The sequence below is a fragment of the Chionomys nivalis genome, chromosome 26, assembly GCF_950005125.1.
Source record: "Chionomys nivalis chromosome 26, mChiNiv1.1, whole genome shotgun sequence".
Lineage (NCBI taxonomy): Eukaryota > Metazoa > Chordata > Mammalia > Rodentia > Cricetidae > Chionomys > Chionomys nivalis.
Genome location: NC_080111.1, coordinates 3,363,993 through 3,381,664, shown reverse-complemented (window position 1 = coordinate 3,381,664; position 17,672 = coordinate 3,363,993). Strand labels below are relative to the sequence as shown.

General features: G+C 45.0%; 1 protein-coding gene across 1 annotated transcript in view; it reads left to right on the top strand.

Moving 5' to 3' along the window:
• The window catches only part of Plcl1 (phospholipase C like 1 (inactive)), a 266,470-nt gene extending 249,065 nt beyond the window's left edge, over window positions 1–17,405 (top strand). Inside the window, exon 6 of the mRNA XM_057758602.1 lies at window positions 11,604–17,405. Within this exon, the coding sequence (XP_057614585.1) occupies window positions 11,604–11,786 (183 nt within the window). The 3' untranslated portion in view covers window positions 11,787–17,405. The remainder of the gene's footprint in view (window positions 1–11,603) is intronic.
• Window positions 17,406–17,672: the final 267 nt, after the last annotated feature.

The following is a 17,672-nucleotide window of genomic DNA, read 5'->3' as shown; positions in this document are numbered from 1 at the left end:
TTATAAGGCATTGGGGCTCACAAGCATGCCAAAGCGGTGGAAGAAGAGGTCAGGCTTGCCTTGTTGATCGTTGACCTATGGCTACAGAAAATATCATTAGGTCTCGTCAGAAACAGCTCCCGATTTTCAGCAGGGGTCACTGAAAGCTTCTCTGATCTTTTGCTTTGTTTTCTTAGTTCAAATGTCCAAATTCTACGGAGTATCAGCTGCTGCCGTATTAAAGAGTGGGGTGTGAGCATCCTTCCCCGGTGCTTGCTGCTAGCTCCGTTTTCACAGTCATCTGTTCTGGGAAGAAATCCGAGGCCCAGATAGAAGGATTAGGGAGGCGTTGGCAGGACACGAAACTGAGGAGGTTTTATGAATGCATGGTGGGTTTCTTCCCCTCCAGGCATATATATTTATAAAGTTGATTTAAAAATAAAAACAGGTAAGAATGGCGGTATTTGACATTTAGGAGAAATGTTTTGACACCTACACACGAGCTGGCAGTAGTGTTCCAGAGAGTCAGCAGGAGCGAGGCTGGGGAGATGTAGGTCCCCTCAGAGAGAGGGCTCAGCTGTGACCTTGCTGTTTCCCATGACTGTGTCTGGCCCTTCTACTTTTGCCAAGTCCACAGGATGAAGACATTCTCTTCAAAGGTGTCAGTAATATGTGAACTTTGATTTGGGCTCTGGGTTTAAAAATAACAGTGTGAAAGTCCTTGTTTAGGCCAATTCAGTGGATGCTGTAGAGCAGATGCCGGCACTGAATGAATATAGACATCTACTCCTTAGTACTAATTAGTAAAATGTTGTTGGGGTTTCCTGTCCTGCCTGGTTCCTGCAGTCATTAAGTCCCAAAGAAATCACACAGAGGTCTACATTAATTATAAACTGATTGTCCCGTTAGCTTAGGCTTCTTATTAACTCTTATAACTTCCTGCCTGGCTACTGGCCAATCAGCATTTATTTAAAATATAATTGACAAAATACAGAATTGTCCCACACCAGTAAAAATACCGTGTCTGTATAGAGAAATGCAGAGTGGTATAAACACATGGTGGAATAGATGAGTTATCAAACCAGCATAACCCTGAATGAGCAACTGGAAAGGAAAATTACTGGACTTCCCACGTTTGGATAGGGTTGGGTAGGGTTGAAAACATTCAACATACACAGACATGTGCTATCAGTTTGTGTCGAGCGCAGTTTGAGTGTGAAATCTGTAACCTGAGTGGGTCTCACATTATGGAGAATGGGCATAGACCTTTCCTTGGGTAGCTGTTGGTTTGATGTTTAGCCCAATGCTCTGGGGGATTTGAGAGAGCAGAATAAACACAACACAGACCAGGTCTCCAACCAGCCACGGATAGGGAAGCCAAGTTGGCCATGACAGCTTGGTCGTTAGGAAGAAGCAGAACACGCACCAGGACCTGCTCAGGCCACGCTCACAGGGTAGACAGCTTATTGTCATCGTCCCTCAGACAAGTTCTCCCGGTAACTGTTCCCTCCAGTTTATACAGAACGGGCCTCAGGCCAGCAGGAATGCGTGCCTACCAGCTCCGGGAACAGGCCCCAGCCCCGTGTGCTCATGTTCAGTATACTGAAACATCAGGCGTGCAGACTAAGGACTGAATGTCCTTGGTGAAAGGACCTGTCCAGGCCAGACAGAGCAGTGTCCCTGGGGCTCTAGGGTGCCAACGCCGGTGTCTTTGGAGTTGTAGGACAAGGGGCCAGGTGTCACAAAAATGCATCTGCTGTGGAAAGCTGCGGCTCTGTGCTGGCGTGAAGCCGCCGAAGCTCGCCTTGGCTGGGGGATGCTGGCTTTTTATCTGTGCTCTTATTCCACCACTTTTGCAAAATTGCTTTTTGAAGATCAGTCATGTGACCAGCACGTGGAGCCGCGTGATCAGAAACCTCTTCAATTAAAGCCTTACACAGAACATATCAGATTGTGTTTTTAAAATACGCTTTTTAACATAAAATTTTTATTTATTAATTTATAGCCCAGCCACAGTCTCCCCTCCATCCTCCCTGTACCTCCTCCCCACCCTCCCTCTGTTCCCACTCCCCAATCCACTTCTCCTTCATTTCTGTTCAGGAAAGGGCAGGTCCCCCACGAGCATCAATAAGACATGGCATCTCAAGTTGCAGCAAATCTAAGCCCCTCTCCGTGGATTAAAACAGGGCAAGGCTGCCTAGTATGGGGAGTAGGGTCCCAAAAGCCAGTAACAGATTAAGAGAAAGCCTCTGCTCCCACTTTTAGGAGTCCCACAAGAGGACCAAGGTACACAGCTGTAACATACAAAGTGCCTACGGCAGTCCAACATAGACTCCCTGCTTGTTGGTTCAGTCTCTGCGAGCCCCCATGAGCCCGGGTTGATTGATTGTATGGGTTTTTTTTTGTGAGGTCCTTTACTTCCGTGGCTCCTACAATCTTCCTTCCCCTTCTTCAACAGGATCCCCTGAGCTCGGCCTAGTGTTGGCTGCGAGTCTGCCTCTATTTCCATCAGTTGCTGGATGAAGCATCTCTGAGGACCACTGAGCTAAGCATCAGTTGATGATCGTAGCACAATGTCCTCAGCCATCCTTACATTGATGTTTCCCCCTCTTAGTCTTGTTTGGTTCTCTCCGAGTCATCCAGCCTGTGGGTCCTGGTGCTCCAGGCAGAGACACAGGTGGACTTACTCTCCTGGCCTGGGTTTTAGGCTAGATTGGTTGGGCACTCCCCTAATCTCTAGGCCACCCTTACCCCAGCACATCCCATAGGTAGGACAGAGTGTTTGCGGAAGGTTCTGTGCTTGGGTTGGCTTTCCACTTCCTCCACTTGAAGGTTTTCGTTGTCAGGAGATGGCCACTTCAGGCTACATATTCATTGTTGCTAGGAGTCTTAGCTGGGATCGTCCTTGTAGATTCCTGGGTGATTCCCTTGCCCTAGGTTTTCACCTGACTCTAAAATGTCCCCCCATTTCCAGTTGTCTCTTTCAGTATACTCCCCCTGCTTCCCTCAAAGCCTTATCATTCAAGTTCCCATCTCCACGTGCCCTCAGTCCACTCACGAAATCTCTTCTATTTCCCCTCCCCAGGGAGACCCAGGCGTGGCCCTAGGAATCCTTCTTGTTACCTAGTCTCTCTGGGTCTTTGCGCTGTGCACAGTTATCCTTTATTTTGAAGTTAATGTTCACTTATGACTGAGTACACGCCATGTTTGTCTTTCTCAGTCTGAGTTACCTCACTCAGGACAGATTTCCTACTTCCGTCCATTTGTCTTCAGATTTCCGGGTGCCCTTGTTTTTAACAGCTGAGTAACGCTCCATCGTGTAAATGGACCACATTTTCTTTATTCATTCTTCAGTTGAGAGGCATCTGGGTGGTTTCCAGGCTCTGGCTATAACAAATAAAGCTGCTGCGCACACAGTTGATCAAGCGTTCTTGTGGTATACTTGAGCATCCTTTGGATATATGACCAAGAGCAGTATGGTTTGGTCTTGAGGTAGACTGATTCCTAGTTTTCTGAGAAACTGCCACGCTGACTGTACAAATTTGCACTTCCACCAGCAATGGAGGTGTGTTCTCCTTGCTCCACATCCTCTCCAGCATGAGCTGTCACTTGTGATTTTTATCTTAGCCATTCTAAGAGGTATACGATGGAATCTCAGAGTCATTTTTATTTTAACTTCCCTGACAGATAAGGACATTGAACAGCAGTGTTTCTCGGCCACTTGAGAGTCTTTGGTTGAGAATTCTCTGTTTAGATCTGTACCTTATTTTTTATTGGATTTATTTGCTTTGTTAATGTCTAGTTTCTTGAGTTCTCTATATAATTTGGAAATCGGCCCTCTGTTGGATGTGGGATTGGTGAAGATCTTTTCCTATTCTATAGGCTGTCATTTTACCCTATTGGCGGTGTCCCTTGCCATACAGAAACTTTTCAGTTTCATAAGGTGCCATTGTTAAGTGTTGATCTTAGTGTCTGCCCTTTAGGTTCCTGTTCAGGAAGTTGTCTCCGATGCCAATGCTCCCAAGGATATTTCCCACTTTCTCTTCTGTCAGGTTCAGATGATCTGGATCTATGCTGGGGTCTTTGATCCTCATTGACTTGACTTTTGTGCATGGTGACAGATTTGGATCTATTTGCATTCTTCTACATGCTGACGTTCAGTTAGACCAGCACCATTTGTTGAGGATGTTTTCTTTTCTCCATTGTATAATTTTGACTTTTTATCTAAAATCAGGTGTCCACAGGTGTGTGGATTTATGTCTGGGTCTTCAATTTGAATCCATTGATCCACCTGTTTGTTTTTATGCCATTGGTTTCTTTTATTACTCTAACTCTCTAGCAGAGCTTGAAATCAGGGATGGTGATACTGAAATATAATCTTCTAATATTAGTGAAGACCTTCCCCGCTTCGGCCTGCTCTGGCCTTTGGCACATATTAGATCTTTCAAGGTGTTTTAACTGAGACCTTGGAGAGGAAAATGGTCTGAGTTGCTGGAGGGAAATCTGTAGTGCTGGTCTCTTCAGGTCGTCTTGTGACGTCAGGGTTGTATTGACTTAGATTTCTAGGTCATTTTCTTGGTAGTGGAAGGTCATCGGAGATATTGGAACTTCTAAATAATGTGTATTTGTTAAGGTGTTGTTATTTGAAATGCAGTTAATTACATTAGCACCTCAGCAGAGGTAAACATCAATTCCTTGCCTTTTCTAATGTCTGTTAACAAAAAGGTGAAGGACGTTAAGCGTGCGAGGCAGAAGAGAGAGCAGGAAGTCAACAAGCTGCGCTTCCAATTGTCATGTCCAATGGTCCCTTTGTCAAAATGGTGGCAAGGAATCTCCGGACACGGGTCCTTAGGGGCCCCGACATCCCTAAGGCTTTTTCAGAGTCACATTTTTTAAGTTTCGCTCAAGGTTTTCCATTATTCAGCTCACTGGTGTTGAAGCAATTTTGTTGACATTTTCTGTAAGTGGATTAGGCTTGCAGTCATTGCCCGTGGCAGACAGATGGCCTTTCAAACACTGTGCCCTTGAAGGAGCCCAGGGCAGGAAATCTACAGAAGGATAACAGTTCTGTCACAGACAACGAAGCTCGCCATTGACTTCTTTTGCGGACAGACGGCTTGGGTTCATTTTTACTTTCTCCTCTGTTTTAAAAGAAACAGCCCCTTCAAAATGTTTATTCCATGAGCAAGCAACCCTTCCGTGTGTTGCACAATTCTACAGCCTTGAAGTGACAAGATAATCGGCTGTAGGGGATGGGGGAGGGTGGTTCATCCTGTGGAATCCGAGGAAAGCGTCCCCATTAGTGCAGGTGCATCTTAAAAACAGTATGCGTCTTTTCCAAGATAAAGAAGTGTTGAAATCCTGGCTTCGCTTTTGGGAACATCTCATTCCCAGTCCTCCCGAAATCCTGTGTGTCGCTGCCTGACAAACTGCTTTCAAGTTTCAAGGCTCATCATTCCTGGGGTTCTGGTTTCTCTCAAGTTATTTTAGCTGCCATCTTTGGCGATCCGCTCACATGGGCGGGAGGAAGTAATTTGGGCTCCTGGCTGCTGCAAGGAGAAATCACATCTGATAATTAGCGATGAGCCCTCGCCTTAGCAGCAATCCCTGAGTCTTTAGCTAACGTCAGTCAGTACTCTAGGACCCGAGGAAGAACGATTGGGAGATTGAGGCTATCCTGGGCTATACAGCAAACTCAAGGACATGCTGGGCTTTGTACCAAGACCCTGTCTCAACACATTGGTAAACGCTTCCAAACTCCATGCCTATATTGGAGAGAAAGGCCAGAATTCAAAAGTATCAGCATAAAGACTGTGTGTGTCACGGGGAAACCACATTTAGCGAGAAGCAGCAGGAATGTTGGAAGTGATATAATGACATAATGCCCTGATATGCCCATAATTTCCTCACATTTTAGGAAGTGGGTGGCACTCTTATGAAGCATTGCATCACTCGCCAAAGCAATGAAGCCGACATAGAGGGGAGACCTCAATGGGTATATAGTCATGCACCCAAAGCAGTGGGCTACTAATCAGTAACACAGTGGTGCCAGTTGTGGGATTCCTCCATAGGACGTGTTGATCAGGGAGACTTCAGAGGTCCCCAGATAGTAAGGCTCCCGTCGGTCTTCTTGTTGTCAGCAGGAGCTGGAGGACGGACCAGCAGGAGCTGGAGGACGGACCTCATTGCTAATGACCCCATACAGCTCAGTTGCAAGATACAGAGGGAGCAGACTGGCCCTGAGCTGAAAATGTCCTCTCTTGATGTGGGCTTCCCCTCTGTATGCTGTGAATACCATTGGTTTATAAAGAAACTGTCTTGAGCCTATAGCGGAGCAGGACAGAACAGAGCTAGGCGGGGAAAACTAAACTGAATGCTGGGAGAAAAAGGCGGAGTCAGGAGAAGCCATGGAGCTGCCGCCAGAGACAGACATGTTGGAACCTTGTCGATAGGCCATGAGCCTTGTGGTAAAATATAAAATACTAGAAATGGGTTAATACTAGATGTAAGAGCTAGATAGCAGTACACTTAAGTGATTGGCCAAGCAGTGATTTAAATAATGTAGTTTCTATGTGATTATTTTGGGAGTCTGGGCAGCTGGGAAAACAAGCAAGTGGCCTCCCTTCCTGCTATACTCTCTTCTAGTTAACTTTCAGAAGTGCGAGAAGATTCGATAATGGCAGGTGGAAGAGAAAAGGCATTAATGGTCTCACCCAGCTGTGAACCCTGTGAATTATAAAACTCACCTTCTGGGCATGATGTGCCTATATAGCATAGAGTAGTGCAAGCTCTGAGACCCGACCTGCAGAAGGAATCCCACGAGGAGTACCTAAACCTGCAAATGCAGTCAACAGCCCATGCCCGAGGAGGCCACAGGCCTGAGCGGGGAGCTTGCTAATGTTGCTTAACAAAATCAACAGAGCACACAATTTTCCCTAATTGTCCGTATTTACACCCATAGATAAAAGCTGCTCTCAGTCCTAACCAGAGAGTCTTCCTTTTCCGTGAATGGTAGTAAATGTAGAGACTGTTGCTATCCAAGATACTGAGAATAAAGGGTTGTTGAGGATTTAGCCCTACATATGATAGGCTAAGGTTCAAAGGACACTGGGAAATATTGGGTAGAAGGAATATGAGAGCTAGGATATATGGAGATAATACTTTCAAAGTGCTGTCATCCAGACAGAGCACAACCATTGCAATCGCAAGCCCACACAGCATAGAGATAAGCTTCATTGTGTACGTGTGTGGCTGTGTACGTGTAAGGCTCTTTCCATTCCCAGAGTTCTAGTTGGCTGCTTTACATATTTGTGGTGCACTCTGGGACAGCCCGCACGTTTCCTTCCCATATGGCAGTGGCACTGGACACCCCATCTTCCTTTGCGCTCGTGAACTGGCCCCACAAGGGAGGTGCAGTTCATGGGAAAGGTGGGCGTGAGCGAGCCATCCATGCCTTCAGATAGCGACTCTGCCAGACTGCAGCTAAAACTACCCTCAAACACTAGAGTAGACTCATGTTTGGTAAGAGAAGCAGGAAAAACAAAATTCCTAAGTATCTTCTGAAAGATTATGAAACACAGGCTAACTGAGGATTTGTATTTAGAATTCTGGCTACCTTGATACATGCAGTATCATGAGATTAAAGACACATGACGTCATGCTTAGTAGACTCAGTTTTCAAGTCATATTGGCTACTATGTCCTGAAAGAATTCTACTGACACTCATCCGCTTGTGAATCCCAAGCTTATATTAGTGAATGAGAGAGCAGGAAGGCATCCTAAGGACTGACATTGTTACAGTGACTCAAAGTGGAAATGCTGTGACACCGTGGCCATGTCCACAGTCCAAATCCTGCTGGGCGTTTCCCTACTTATAAGCAATGTACTTTAATTGCAATTAGTATAGTTAAAGGTACTTGACAAAGAATGTCTAGTTTTGTTTTTCGATATGCATTAACTGTCATTAGTGTTTAGCTTCAGCTTCTTATAATGATCTGTTATGATTGTCAGTGTTCCCAGCGGTTACTTTCTCTGGATGTTGGACTTGCTAGGCAGCCTTATGTTCAGAAGCCAAATAGACATGAAGATGAGCCGGGCGAGCCTCTCACAGCTGTTCCCTGTGTCCCATCAGCATCAGCGTGCCGGCGTACCCCATGCTGCTCTTACGCTTTCTTTGGACTAAAGTGACTTCCTTTCCCCCTCGGAGCTGTGACTTCTCACCAGCTTTCTGACAGAAAAGGAAGCGGCAGCTTGACATTTCTTTCAAGTTGAGCATTCTGGGGTCAAACAATGCCTTAATTTTGCATTCTATGCCGTGACAATCCCAGATAATTTTAGTGTAACAGGAAGCATTTCAATTTATAAGCCACCAAGAAAATAAATTCTCTAGACTTCACTTTCTCTTCTTCCTCCAATCAAAACATTCTTTGAAATGCCTCATTGGTTGTGCCTTAACTATGTACTTTACAAGACTCTTTTGCCTGAGACAGTTTGGAGGAGATGCTCCAAGGACAGAGATGTTGGAAGGAAGGAGATCTGGTCTGAGCGGGTTGTTGTTTGTGACGGGGTGGAGAAAGGGGCAGCCAGCTGGTTAGGGGAATGGCTGAGCCCCAAATGGGAGAAATCACCTAGGAGACTTGCCTGAATGGGAGTTCTTAGCAGGACACATCAGCTCTGTACAGTTTTCTAGAATAAGAAACTGAATTTCTCTTCTGCCTTCAGTGTCTCAAATGGGAAGATCCAAAGGGAAAAAGTCAGTGTGTGCTTCCTTGAGCCACAGAACAGAAACCCTAATCCTAGGGTTCTTGAAACAACGAAACCCAAGCTTCCTATGTAAGATCTTCATAGACTTTCATTTCCCCCCCTTCATTAGCTAGTCGTTTAATAATTGTTTGTTTTCTTCTGCCAGTGCCTGTCATCGCCTGGGCTGTCAGGAGATGATGTGGGTCTGCCCTTGTCCACTGGTACAAACTGTTTTCTCCGACTGGCCATTGTTTTCTAGAGAGACTGGCTTCTGTTCACCAGAGCTGGCACAGGCTGGCCTCTAGGCTTGGATGCCACTTCCCAGAACTGGTGCCCTGGCAGTGGGCTGATTAAAACGCGTGTCATAACCCGCTGTGGGAATAGGCGTGAGAGTGTGTTTGGCATTCGCACCACCGAGACTGATAGCTGCGTGTGCTTCATTTTTCTCTTATGACTGCAAAGTGTGCCAGCTTGCTTCAAAAATGTTTGATGATCATTTCAAGTCTGAGTCTAAAGGTTTGTAAGCAAAACTGGAAATAATCTCAAGTGTAGGCACATCATTAATAAAGTGTGTTTATAAAGGGATTTTTTCCAGTTTTAAAAAACGCTATCCATATACAGCCTTGCAAAACAGACACTTGCAGGTGCATTTTAAGTATGCCCCTCAAGTCTCTATTGCAAGATAGTTGCAAATTATTTATGGTGGCCGTAGGGGAGCTTAACTGCTTTTCAGATCATTTTATAGCAGTTTATTGGTGATCATTAAATCGTAAACAGCTTTTCAACCTGGGTTCTTCAATCTTCGAGCATTCAATCTTCCAGCTTCGAGGAAGGCCCAAAGTCATTCTCAGTTCCTTCGCATGAAATAAAAGCCCACAGTGCATTTGGTGGGAGGCTCTCTGACAGGGCCCCCACCTGGGTGTTCTCCCCATATCCTGCATCCCTGGCCCCTCGTCCCCTCTGTAGATTCTGTTAGTGTCCCGTGGGCACTCATGTTCTTCTGTCTCTGTTGTGGCGTGGATAGCAGTGAACAGGTGACTTCACTGTGTGATTGTGTAAATGGAAGAGTGTATGATTTGCTCTCGAAAGAGGCCATACCTTGTAGTGTTGACGACCACAGATCCTTGAAGAAGCTGTAGATCCACCACCGAGTGGCTGTGTGACTCTGGAAAAGGTAGTCCCTCTGGCGCTGTTTTATAATAGGTAATCTGGAGTTCATGAAAATATCTGTCATCTGGAGTGTGTGACACCTGAATGATTCTGCTCAGAATAGAATATTCCCTGCACAGAGTAAGCCCTTAATGTGTTCTGTTATCTTTACTTAATAATTGAATTTTACCAGTTTTATAAATGGCTTTCAGTATTCAGGGTCTGGGGGGCAGGGGTGCTTCGATCCATTATTCTGTTAAGAGAATTATCTAGTTCCAGGAATGTTGTGAATATTTTCCCCTCAGGGAATGCATCTCTGACTGTGTGGGAAGGGGCACAGGGCCTAGAGGGAAGGACAAGACTTTAGACCATCTCTACCCTTGGGTGGCTGTGACCTTGTGCCCGAATGGAAGCTCACCATGCTCAGACTCCCTTTTCCTCACATGGAGGTTTCATCTCCACAGCCTCTGAGTTTGCTTCTAAAACCCTAGGCCATGGTTTGGGCAACTGAAGGCAGTCCATTTTAATACAAACAGTACTCAAAGGGCAGCCAGCCCTTATGAGAGCTTGAGGGGGGACTTAACTGTCTCTACAACAGGTTAGGATCAGCGACTAATTTTATGGGTTTTGAGAAAATAAACATTCTAAGGCATTTTCTTAGCAGGTAGTCTATACGCTTTAAGAAAATGACATTGATAAAATTAAAGAAAGGTTGCATTTCATCGCGGATTGCTTGGTCTAATAGGCTATTATCCCCTCTCTGAGTGAGCCCGAGCTGTATAGAATATTCCGGCAGTCATTGCTGCCCCCACATTCTCCATATCATCCCTCACCATTCCAGGGTCACGCTCACCTACGCTGCTGTGGGAAAGGGAGGAGAAGGGGGAGGTTACTTCCTCTTTGATCTGTGCACCACAGAAACACACCCCCTTCTCTGCACACTTCTGTAGCCCTTCAGGCCCTGAGCCGATAGGGGGCATCCACTTAAACACTGTAATAATAAACTCATTTCAAAAAATAAAACTGTATGTCCTGCTTTCTTCTGACACATTGACGCAAATGACAGCCAGCGTGTCCCAGAAACCTCTCTGTGCTTTTTATTTTGATGGATGTGCGATGCCTTGAGAAACATCTGCCCCTTACCAGACGGGAACATTGCCCCCAGTATGCAGAAGCACACAGAAGGGATGTGGGTAGGTCACAACACACCAACAGGAGCTGGCAGCGATAACCCGATAGGTTAAAAGCCAGCCCAGCAAGCACGAGACTGCGTGTGTGCGTGCGTGCGTGTGTTCCATCGCGGGATGCTTCGCTTTGTGCTGTTTAATCTGACAAGCCAGTTTGCTTTTCAGTTTTATGGAAGAACATCTCTCCTCATCTTCTCCTAGAAATCTTGGCCTGACTAGGCAGGAACTTTAAAGGTGAGCAAAGTCTCCGACTATGGTGTGGCAGGTTCAAGGGCCCTCTGTGTCCACACGAAGTCTCCCCTACAGGAATTCCAAGGAACAGCCGATGCAGGGAGCTGGGGGGGGGGGTAGGTTTGAGATTCTAGAACCCAAGAGCCAATCCCTCCAATCACGGTGGAAAATAAATGCGGATATAACCCTGGAGAAAGAAGCGCAAAGGTCTGGGTCTCTTGCATCCTTCGCCAGCATCCCGACAAGAAGGGGAGCAGCGTTGCTGCGCGAGCCCTGTCCCTAACCTTCTTCTTTTCTGTGTCCACCTGTCTGCAGGGGCAAGGAGACCTGCTGAAGAATGCCAAGAACGAGGCTATAGAGAACATGAAACAGATCCAGCTGGCCTGTTTGTCCTGTGGCCTGAGTAAAGGCCCTGGCGCTGGCCCCGAGGCCAAGGGCAAGCGCAGCCTGGAAGCCATAGAGGAGAAGGAGAGCGGCGAGGAGAATGGGAAGCTGTGACCGAGGCCGGGCGCGTGCACACCACAAGGACTCCGCTGTCTCATTCTTGCCTTTTCGTTTTGTTTTTACATTCTTCAGATGTTCACAGAGATGATGCCCTCCGTGGGGTGCTGTACATAAACATATATTTTCACAGTGCCAGTATTTTTCTGTAGTTAATTTATCTAAGCTAAAATTGTTAGTAGCAGTGTTGTAAACGCTGAGCTGTGTGAGTAGACCCGTGTGTGGCCGCCTGTGTGCACATGTGTGTGTGCACGTGCGTGCGTGCTTACGTGCGCGTGTGTGAGTATATCTATGTGTGACTGCCAGTGCACATGTGCACGTGTGTGTGTGTACCTGTGTGTGGCTGCCTTGCACACATGCGTGTGTGCATGCGTGAGAAAGAGAGAGAAGTCCTGTTAAAATATATTCTCTGTCGCATTATTGGTTTTAGTAAGTTATTCTTTTATCTTTATGATCATCTGGAGACAGTTGATCATCTGAAGTAACAGTGAGCACTAGTGTAACCCATCGCTCTGGTTAGTTTTAGCTCTGTCTTTGACATTTAATTAATTTGGGGATTTTAGCACAGCTTATTATTGAAGAAAGCCAAGCGTATTAAAGCAAGGGTTTTTTTTTTATAGGTTTTAAATATAGATTTAAAAATGACAGTGGAAATTAAAGCAGATAAAACAATTTTCAAATCAGAATTCTGGGGAAACAAATTCACTTCTTCGTTCAGCAAAGTCTTTGAAATATTTATTAAATGAAATCGAATTTAGGATTTAGTCTCTGTAGATGTTTACTGAGCATGTGGCTTTGGTAGAAAAGCTGACCACAGTGAATAATCGGTAGCCACCAGGCGGTACTCTGAGGCGCACCCAGTGTCTGCGGTGATGGGACCGTTGATGGGACAGTAATGGAGTCAGGTGTGATATTTCCAGGTTTGCCTGGCTGGAGTGTGGCGTTCATTCGCTGTGACTGGAAGCGGGTAGATGCGCGTGCTTGGCCGGAATTGGATTGAGTATTGGGTACTAAATTTAAATCTAAAGACATTGTGCAAACAATATCCTTTCGTCATGTTGAGCGGACTTGAATTCTGTAAGTCAGACATCATCTTTATGATGATATATGTGATAGCTAATTTGATGGCATGCATGGGATAATCGTAATGCATACAGTAAAACCCATAAAGAAGGAAGTGGCTAATGAGGGTACATTTATAATTATATCTAGATAATTTCACCCTACTGTCTTCATAAACCTCTTAAATGTAATGTTCATTCATCACCACCAGCAGAACTAGATGTTCTATGGTTATGAAAGAATATATTTATTTAAAACATTGCTTTTATTTTGAAAAGCTTCTTAATTAATTTGATTAACAAATATGCTAATTTGGGGGAGCCTAGAGAAGATAATTGTTAAAATTTTGCAAATATGAACATCCTCTATAGCTACTGTGTTATTTCTGACTTCTTAATACAACTATGTTCTTGTCACACATTGCCGAAAGAGTAAAGATATGAAAACATGGCTTTTTTTTTTGTTCTCCTTTCTTGTGAATTTATTGAAAATGTGAAGTTCTTGTTACGTGAAAATGTTAGCAGGTATACTGTTTCCACAGACCAGTTATGATAAAATCTCTCACTGGGCTGAAACCAGGCACTTGGGGAGATGGCTGGGTTCATCTGAGGACCAATTTCTAAGAGTGCTGTGGCCGCCTGAAAGAATCTCTCTGCTGTCTGTTACACTTGACCTGCCGTGAGAGGAATAAGAGGGAGAGCCATGTGATTCTGTATGATAAAAGATAAATACTACCAACAGAAACGGGATCAGCCAGCTGGACCTTTCTCTGGGTCTCCAATCCTGTTTGGATCAATCCATGCCTTGCAGGTAATAAAGTTGGGTGGCAAAAACACAGAATACTTATATTTTCTTTGCTTTGGGGATCAAACCTAGTCTTTAGAAGTCGTCCCTAGTTCATCCTGTCCATCCTTAAGTTCCATTCGTACTTAGCATCTATCTCCATCTTCCTGAGAGCATGCTGGGGATTCCATGCCCGTGATATTCATAGGGCCGTTATCAATACCTTTTTATTTATTCCCTGGGGACCTCTGCTAGTGAGGAAGTAGGGCACAGTTCAGGAAGGAACTTTCTAGCTGCCAAGAGGATGATGCCCTTGTGGCAGTATTGCCTTTGAGTAGACCGAAATGCACCAGGACGTTTTCTACCGTGTACAAATGTCTGTCTCCATCACAGCCTTAAACCACCATAGAGAAAGCACTTCTACCTTGGTGAAGCGTGAGGTATCTCATACTAACCTGTAGTATTAGGGCACATATTTAGAATGCAGCTCCAGGATTATATTGGGGCAGTAACGTGGCAGTTGAAGGTTCTCCTTCCAGATCTGTGGCGTCACTAGCCCTACCTGGGTAGTTAGCCAGGTTTCCAGGACCAGGCATGGTTTCCCTCATGTCGAATGGGTATTAAGCCCTGCCGAGAGCTGATAGCTGCTTCTAATCATGCTATGGTAGTCATTGTGGCTCACAGGCATCATAGCTGGTTAGGCCTGATGGGTTAGCCCCTCCTGTGGAAGCTTGCATGGCTCCTTCTAGTCAATGAAAACTAGACCTTATGGAGGAAGGAGGCGTTTAGGTCTATCCAAGCTCAGGGGTATTGGGCCCTGGGTCCGAAGTGCATGGTGTTTTCACCAATGGGTACTTACCTTCCACCTCTGCGGGGGCAACCACGGCCAATAGAAACAACTTGTGTTTTGGGGAATCTCTTGGCAGCCCTGACCAACAAATCACAAGAGGGCTTCTTCTTGCACCTGGTGTTGGGGCTTTTGTTAGATGGTCTTTGGTTCTTGGAGCATTGCCAGGCAAGATGGGAAAATTTCATTAACTATTTATGTATGTGCTTATATGGAAATGCATGTGTTGTTGATATTTTTTAGGCAGATGGTAGATAGTATGATTCAGTCTGACTTTTCCAGACATCGTTACTGTTATTTTGTTCTCCTTCTTCTGTATTTATCTCTGTTTCCCCTCCCTAATGAGAACCTCCCGTTTCTCCGCTTCCTCATCAGATGGATCATACCCTGCTCTTTCCCTCCCCGCCGCTCTCCAGCCTGCAAAGGTACCCTTTTCCGTCCTTGGTTTCAGGGAGTTCTCAAGAGAGGAAGAAATAAGTTATATTATTTATAAATATCTCAAGAATTAAAGGAGAATTAGGATTAAAACGGAAGTTATTTTTTAATGTAAGTTAAAATTAATTTAATTCAGAAATGGCTTCTAGTTTTCAGCCATGGAATTTAGCAGAAAGAAAAAGATGAAACCTGCAAAGGAAGGGACAGCATTGAGTAGGACAAACCAATGAAACCCGAAGTTGGTTCTCTGGGAAAGACCAATAGAATTATAAGCGTCTTACCAAACAGAGATGAGGAAAAACGAGAAGGCGCAAATTACCAATGCTGAGTGAGAAAGAGGAATCATATTAGATTATACTAATATTAGGAGGATAATAAGGCTGGGTTATGAAGACATAGTGCCAATAAATTCTACAGCTTCAACAGGACAGAGCAAACTCCTTGAACGACACAGAATACCAAATCTGAAAGTAATTAAGAATCGAGAAACCAGAGTCAGATTACACATCGCAGGTCTTCTCTGTTTTCAGAAATGTGATGTAATGAAGAATGACAGAAAACCAGTCAATCAATCAGTGGTTGCCTGGGAACAGCGAAAAGCAACGAGGGAGCTGAGCTCACCCCTAGGACGTGCTGAAGGCTGATCAAGGTGTTTCTAACCTTGGTTTGGGGATAATTTTATAAGCCATATTTACATGAAAGCTTCAATTGTATACTTGACACTTGCAGAGTTTACTGCAGGGAGCTTTACATCACCACAGCTCTTTAAATGCATAGTAAAGCTATATGTTGATAACACATTTTCATTCACGAGCAATCATTTCTCTTGCCTGTACCTTTGCAGTTTCTTTGACGGTGGAGATGTTGCCTCTGTAGCGCTCAGGTTTTCTTTTATCTTGGAAACCAGTGTATGTAGAGAGTTAGGCATTTAAAGTCTGCATAAGCTTTCTCTTTTGTATTATGGCTTTATTATTTTTGCATCTGCACATATTTGTGTGTGGAGACTCGTGTGCTCCTGCTCGGCTGTCCTGATCTTGGGAACAGCAGTCCACAGTCTCATCAGCACCACACAGCACCGCATCCTTTCCGTTTCCTCCTCTCCCCTGACGTTGTTCATCTTTCTCTGTGCCGTAGGAGAGTTTCTTATGTTCTTCTTTGAGACAGAAGTTCAATTAAATCTGTCGATTTTGATTTTAAATGTTTGGTCACAGTTTCATTTCATGACGTTTCTTTTACACCCTGTGTTTCGCTGTTTACTCTTGAAGTATTGCTGGCAGCATTTTCAACATGTAACTCTTGGTGTGTCTTCTCCATACCTGGTGCTGGACCGAATGCAAAATTAAATCACTAAACAGTCCCAGAGAGTCACGTTCTTATCCTTATTTTAGAAGAGGGAGCTGAGCCTGAAAGAGCATTTGGACTCAGGATTACTGTGTAACAAGTCATCTCCAAACCCCAAGCCCATCTATTTTATTCATAGGTATGCTGTAGAACTCCTATTTAGGTAGAAACTCAGCAGGGTTCTCAGTTGACCATCCTGACATCAGGTGGAATTGTTTTAAGGGTAGAGATAGAAACCACCCAGAGACTTCTATCTCAGCCACGGCTGGTGGTGGATTCCAGGAAACCGAAATCCCCTCTAGTCACGTGGTCCCTTTTCTACCATGTTATCTCCACTGAAGCAGCCCCAGAATGGACTCCACTTCTTTCAGTCCTGATGCAGAATGGGAAGGTTCTGGAACAGCTTTGGAAACCATAAATATCACTGTTAGCCACTTTGGGAACCTACTGTGTTCAATAGGCAAAGTAAGCTGTTTTCCTGAGGTTGTGTAATTGAAGTAGAGTTTATTCATAAAAACAGGTTTTATGTTTTACAGACTATAAACGAGATGCTATCTAATATTTTCTCAAATTCAGATTTTGACTTTCCATTCCTTTTGTGCTTCCTTGCCTGCTGGGGCGTGGCCTTGCATCCTGGCATATTCCTTCATATTACAATGTGTTTTCTCAAGATCCATTCTGCTTTGCATCACTGTGATGTCTTGTCAAAACCTGCTTGATGCAGACGTATCTACCAGGACTCACACAGTTCAACTATGCACGGTCCCTACTTGTTCTACGATGTCTCCGCTCACTGGAAAGAGAAGCTTTATTGACGAGAGGTGGTAAATACACTCATCTGTGGGTATCAGGATAAGATTTAGACTATAGTAAGGGATTATACTGGTCTAGCAAAGTGGAGGTAGAAGATTCTTTTCTCCCTAAGGTCCATGACCTCACTAGCTCAGGGAAGCTGGCTAGGCTTACAGGACTTGGCATGATGTTCCCCTTGTGGAGCTGGGCCTGTGTCTGATTAGATAACTGTTGGGTACTGGTAACATGTGAGTGCCATTTACTGCCCCTGTCTAGATATCTTGCCCTACTGGTCGCTGTTGTGGCTTATGGGAGTCGCAGCTGGTAAGGACTAGTAACTGCTTCCTTCCCTTGGCAGCCTGCAGAGTATTTTCTGGTATGGGGCGGGGGGGGGGGGAGTGCAGGGGGTTAGACTGCAGGAGAGGCTTTCAGATCCAAGTCCCACCTTCAGTCTCTGAGAGGCCACCAAGGGCTATGTCAGTAGCCTACGTTGTTTGGGACCACTTACACTACTCTGACTATCCATCTGAAAGATTTCTCATGACTGGCTCTGGGGGTTTGGTTAGCCCTTGGGCCTTTGGAAGCATCGCCATCTCAAGTGGTATAACTTCCTTTTATACACA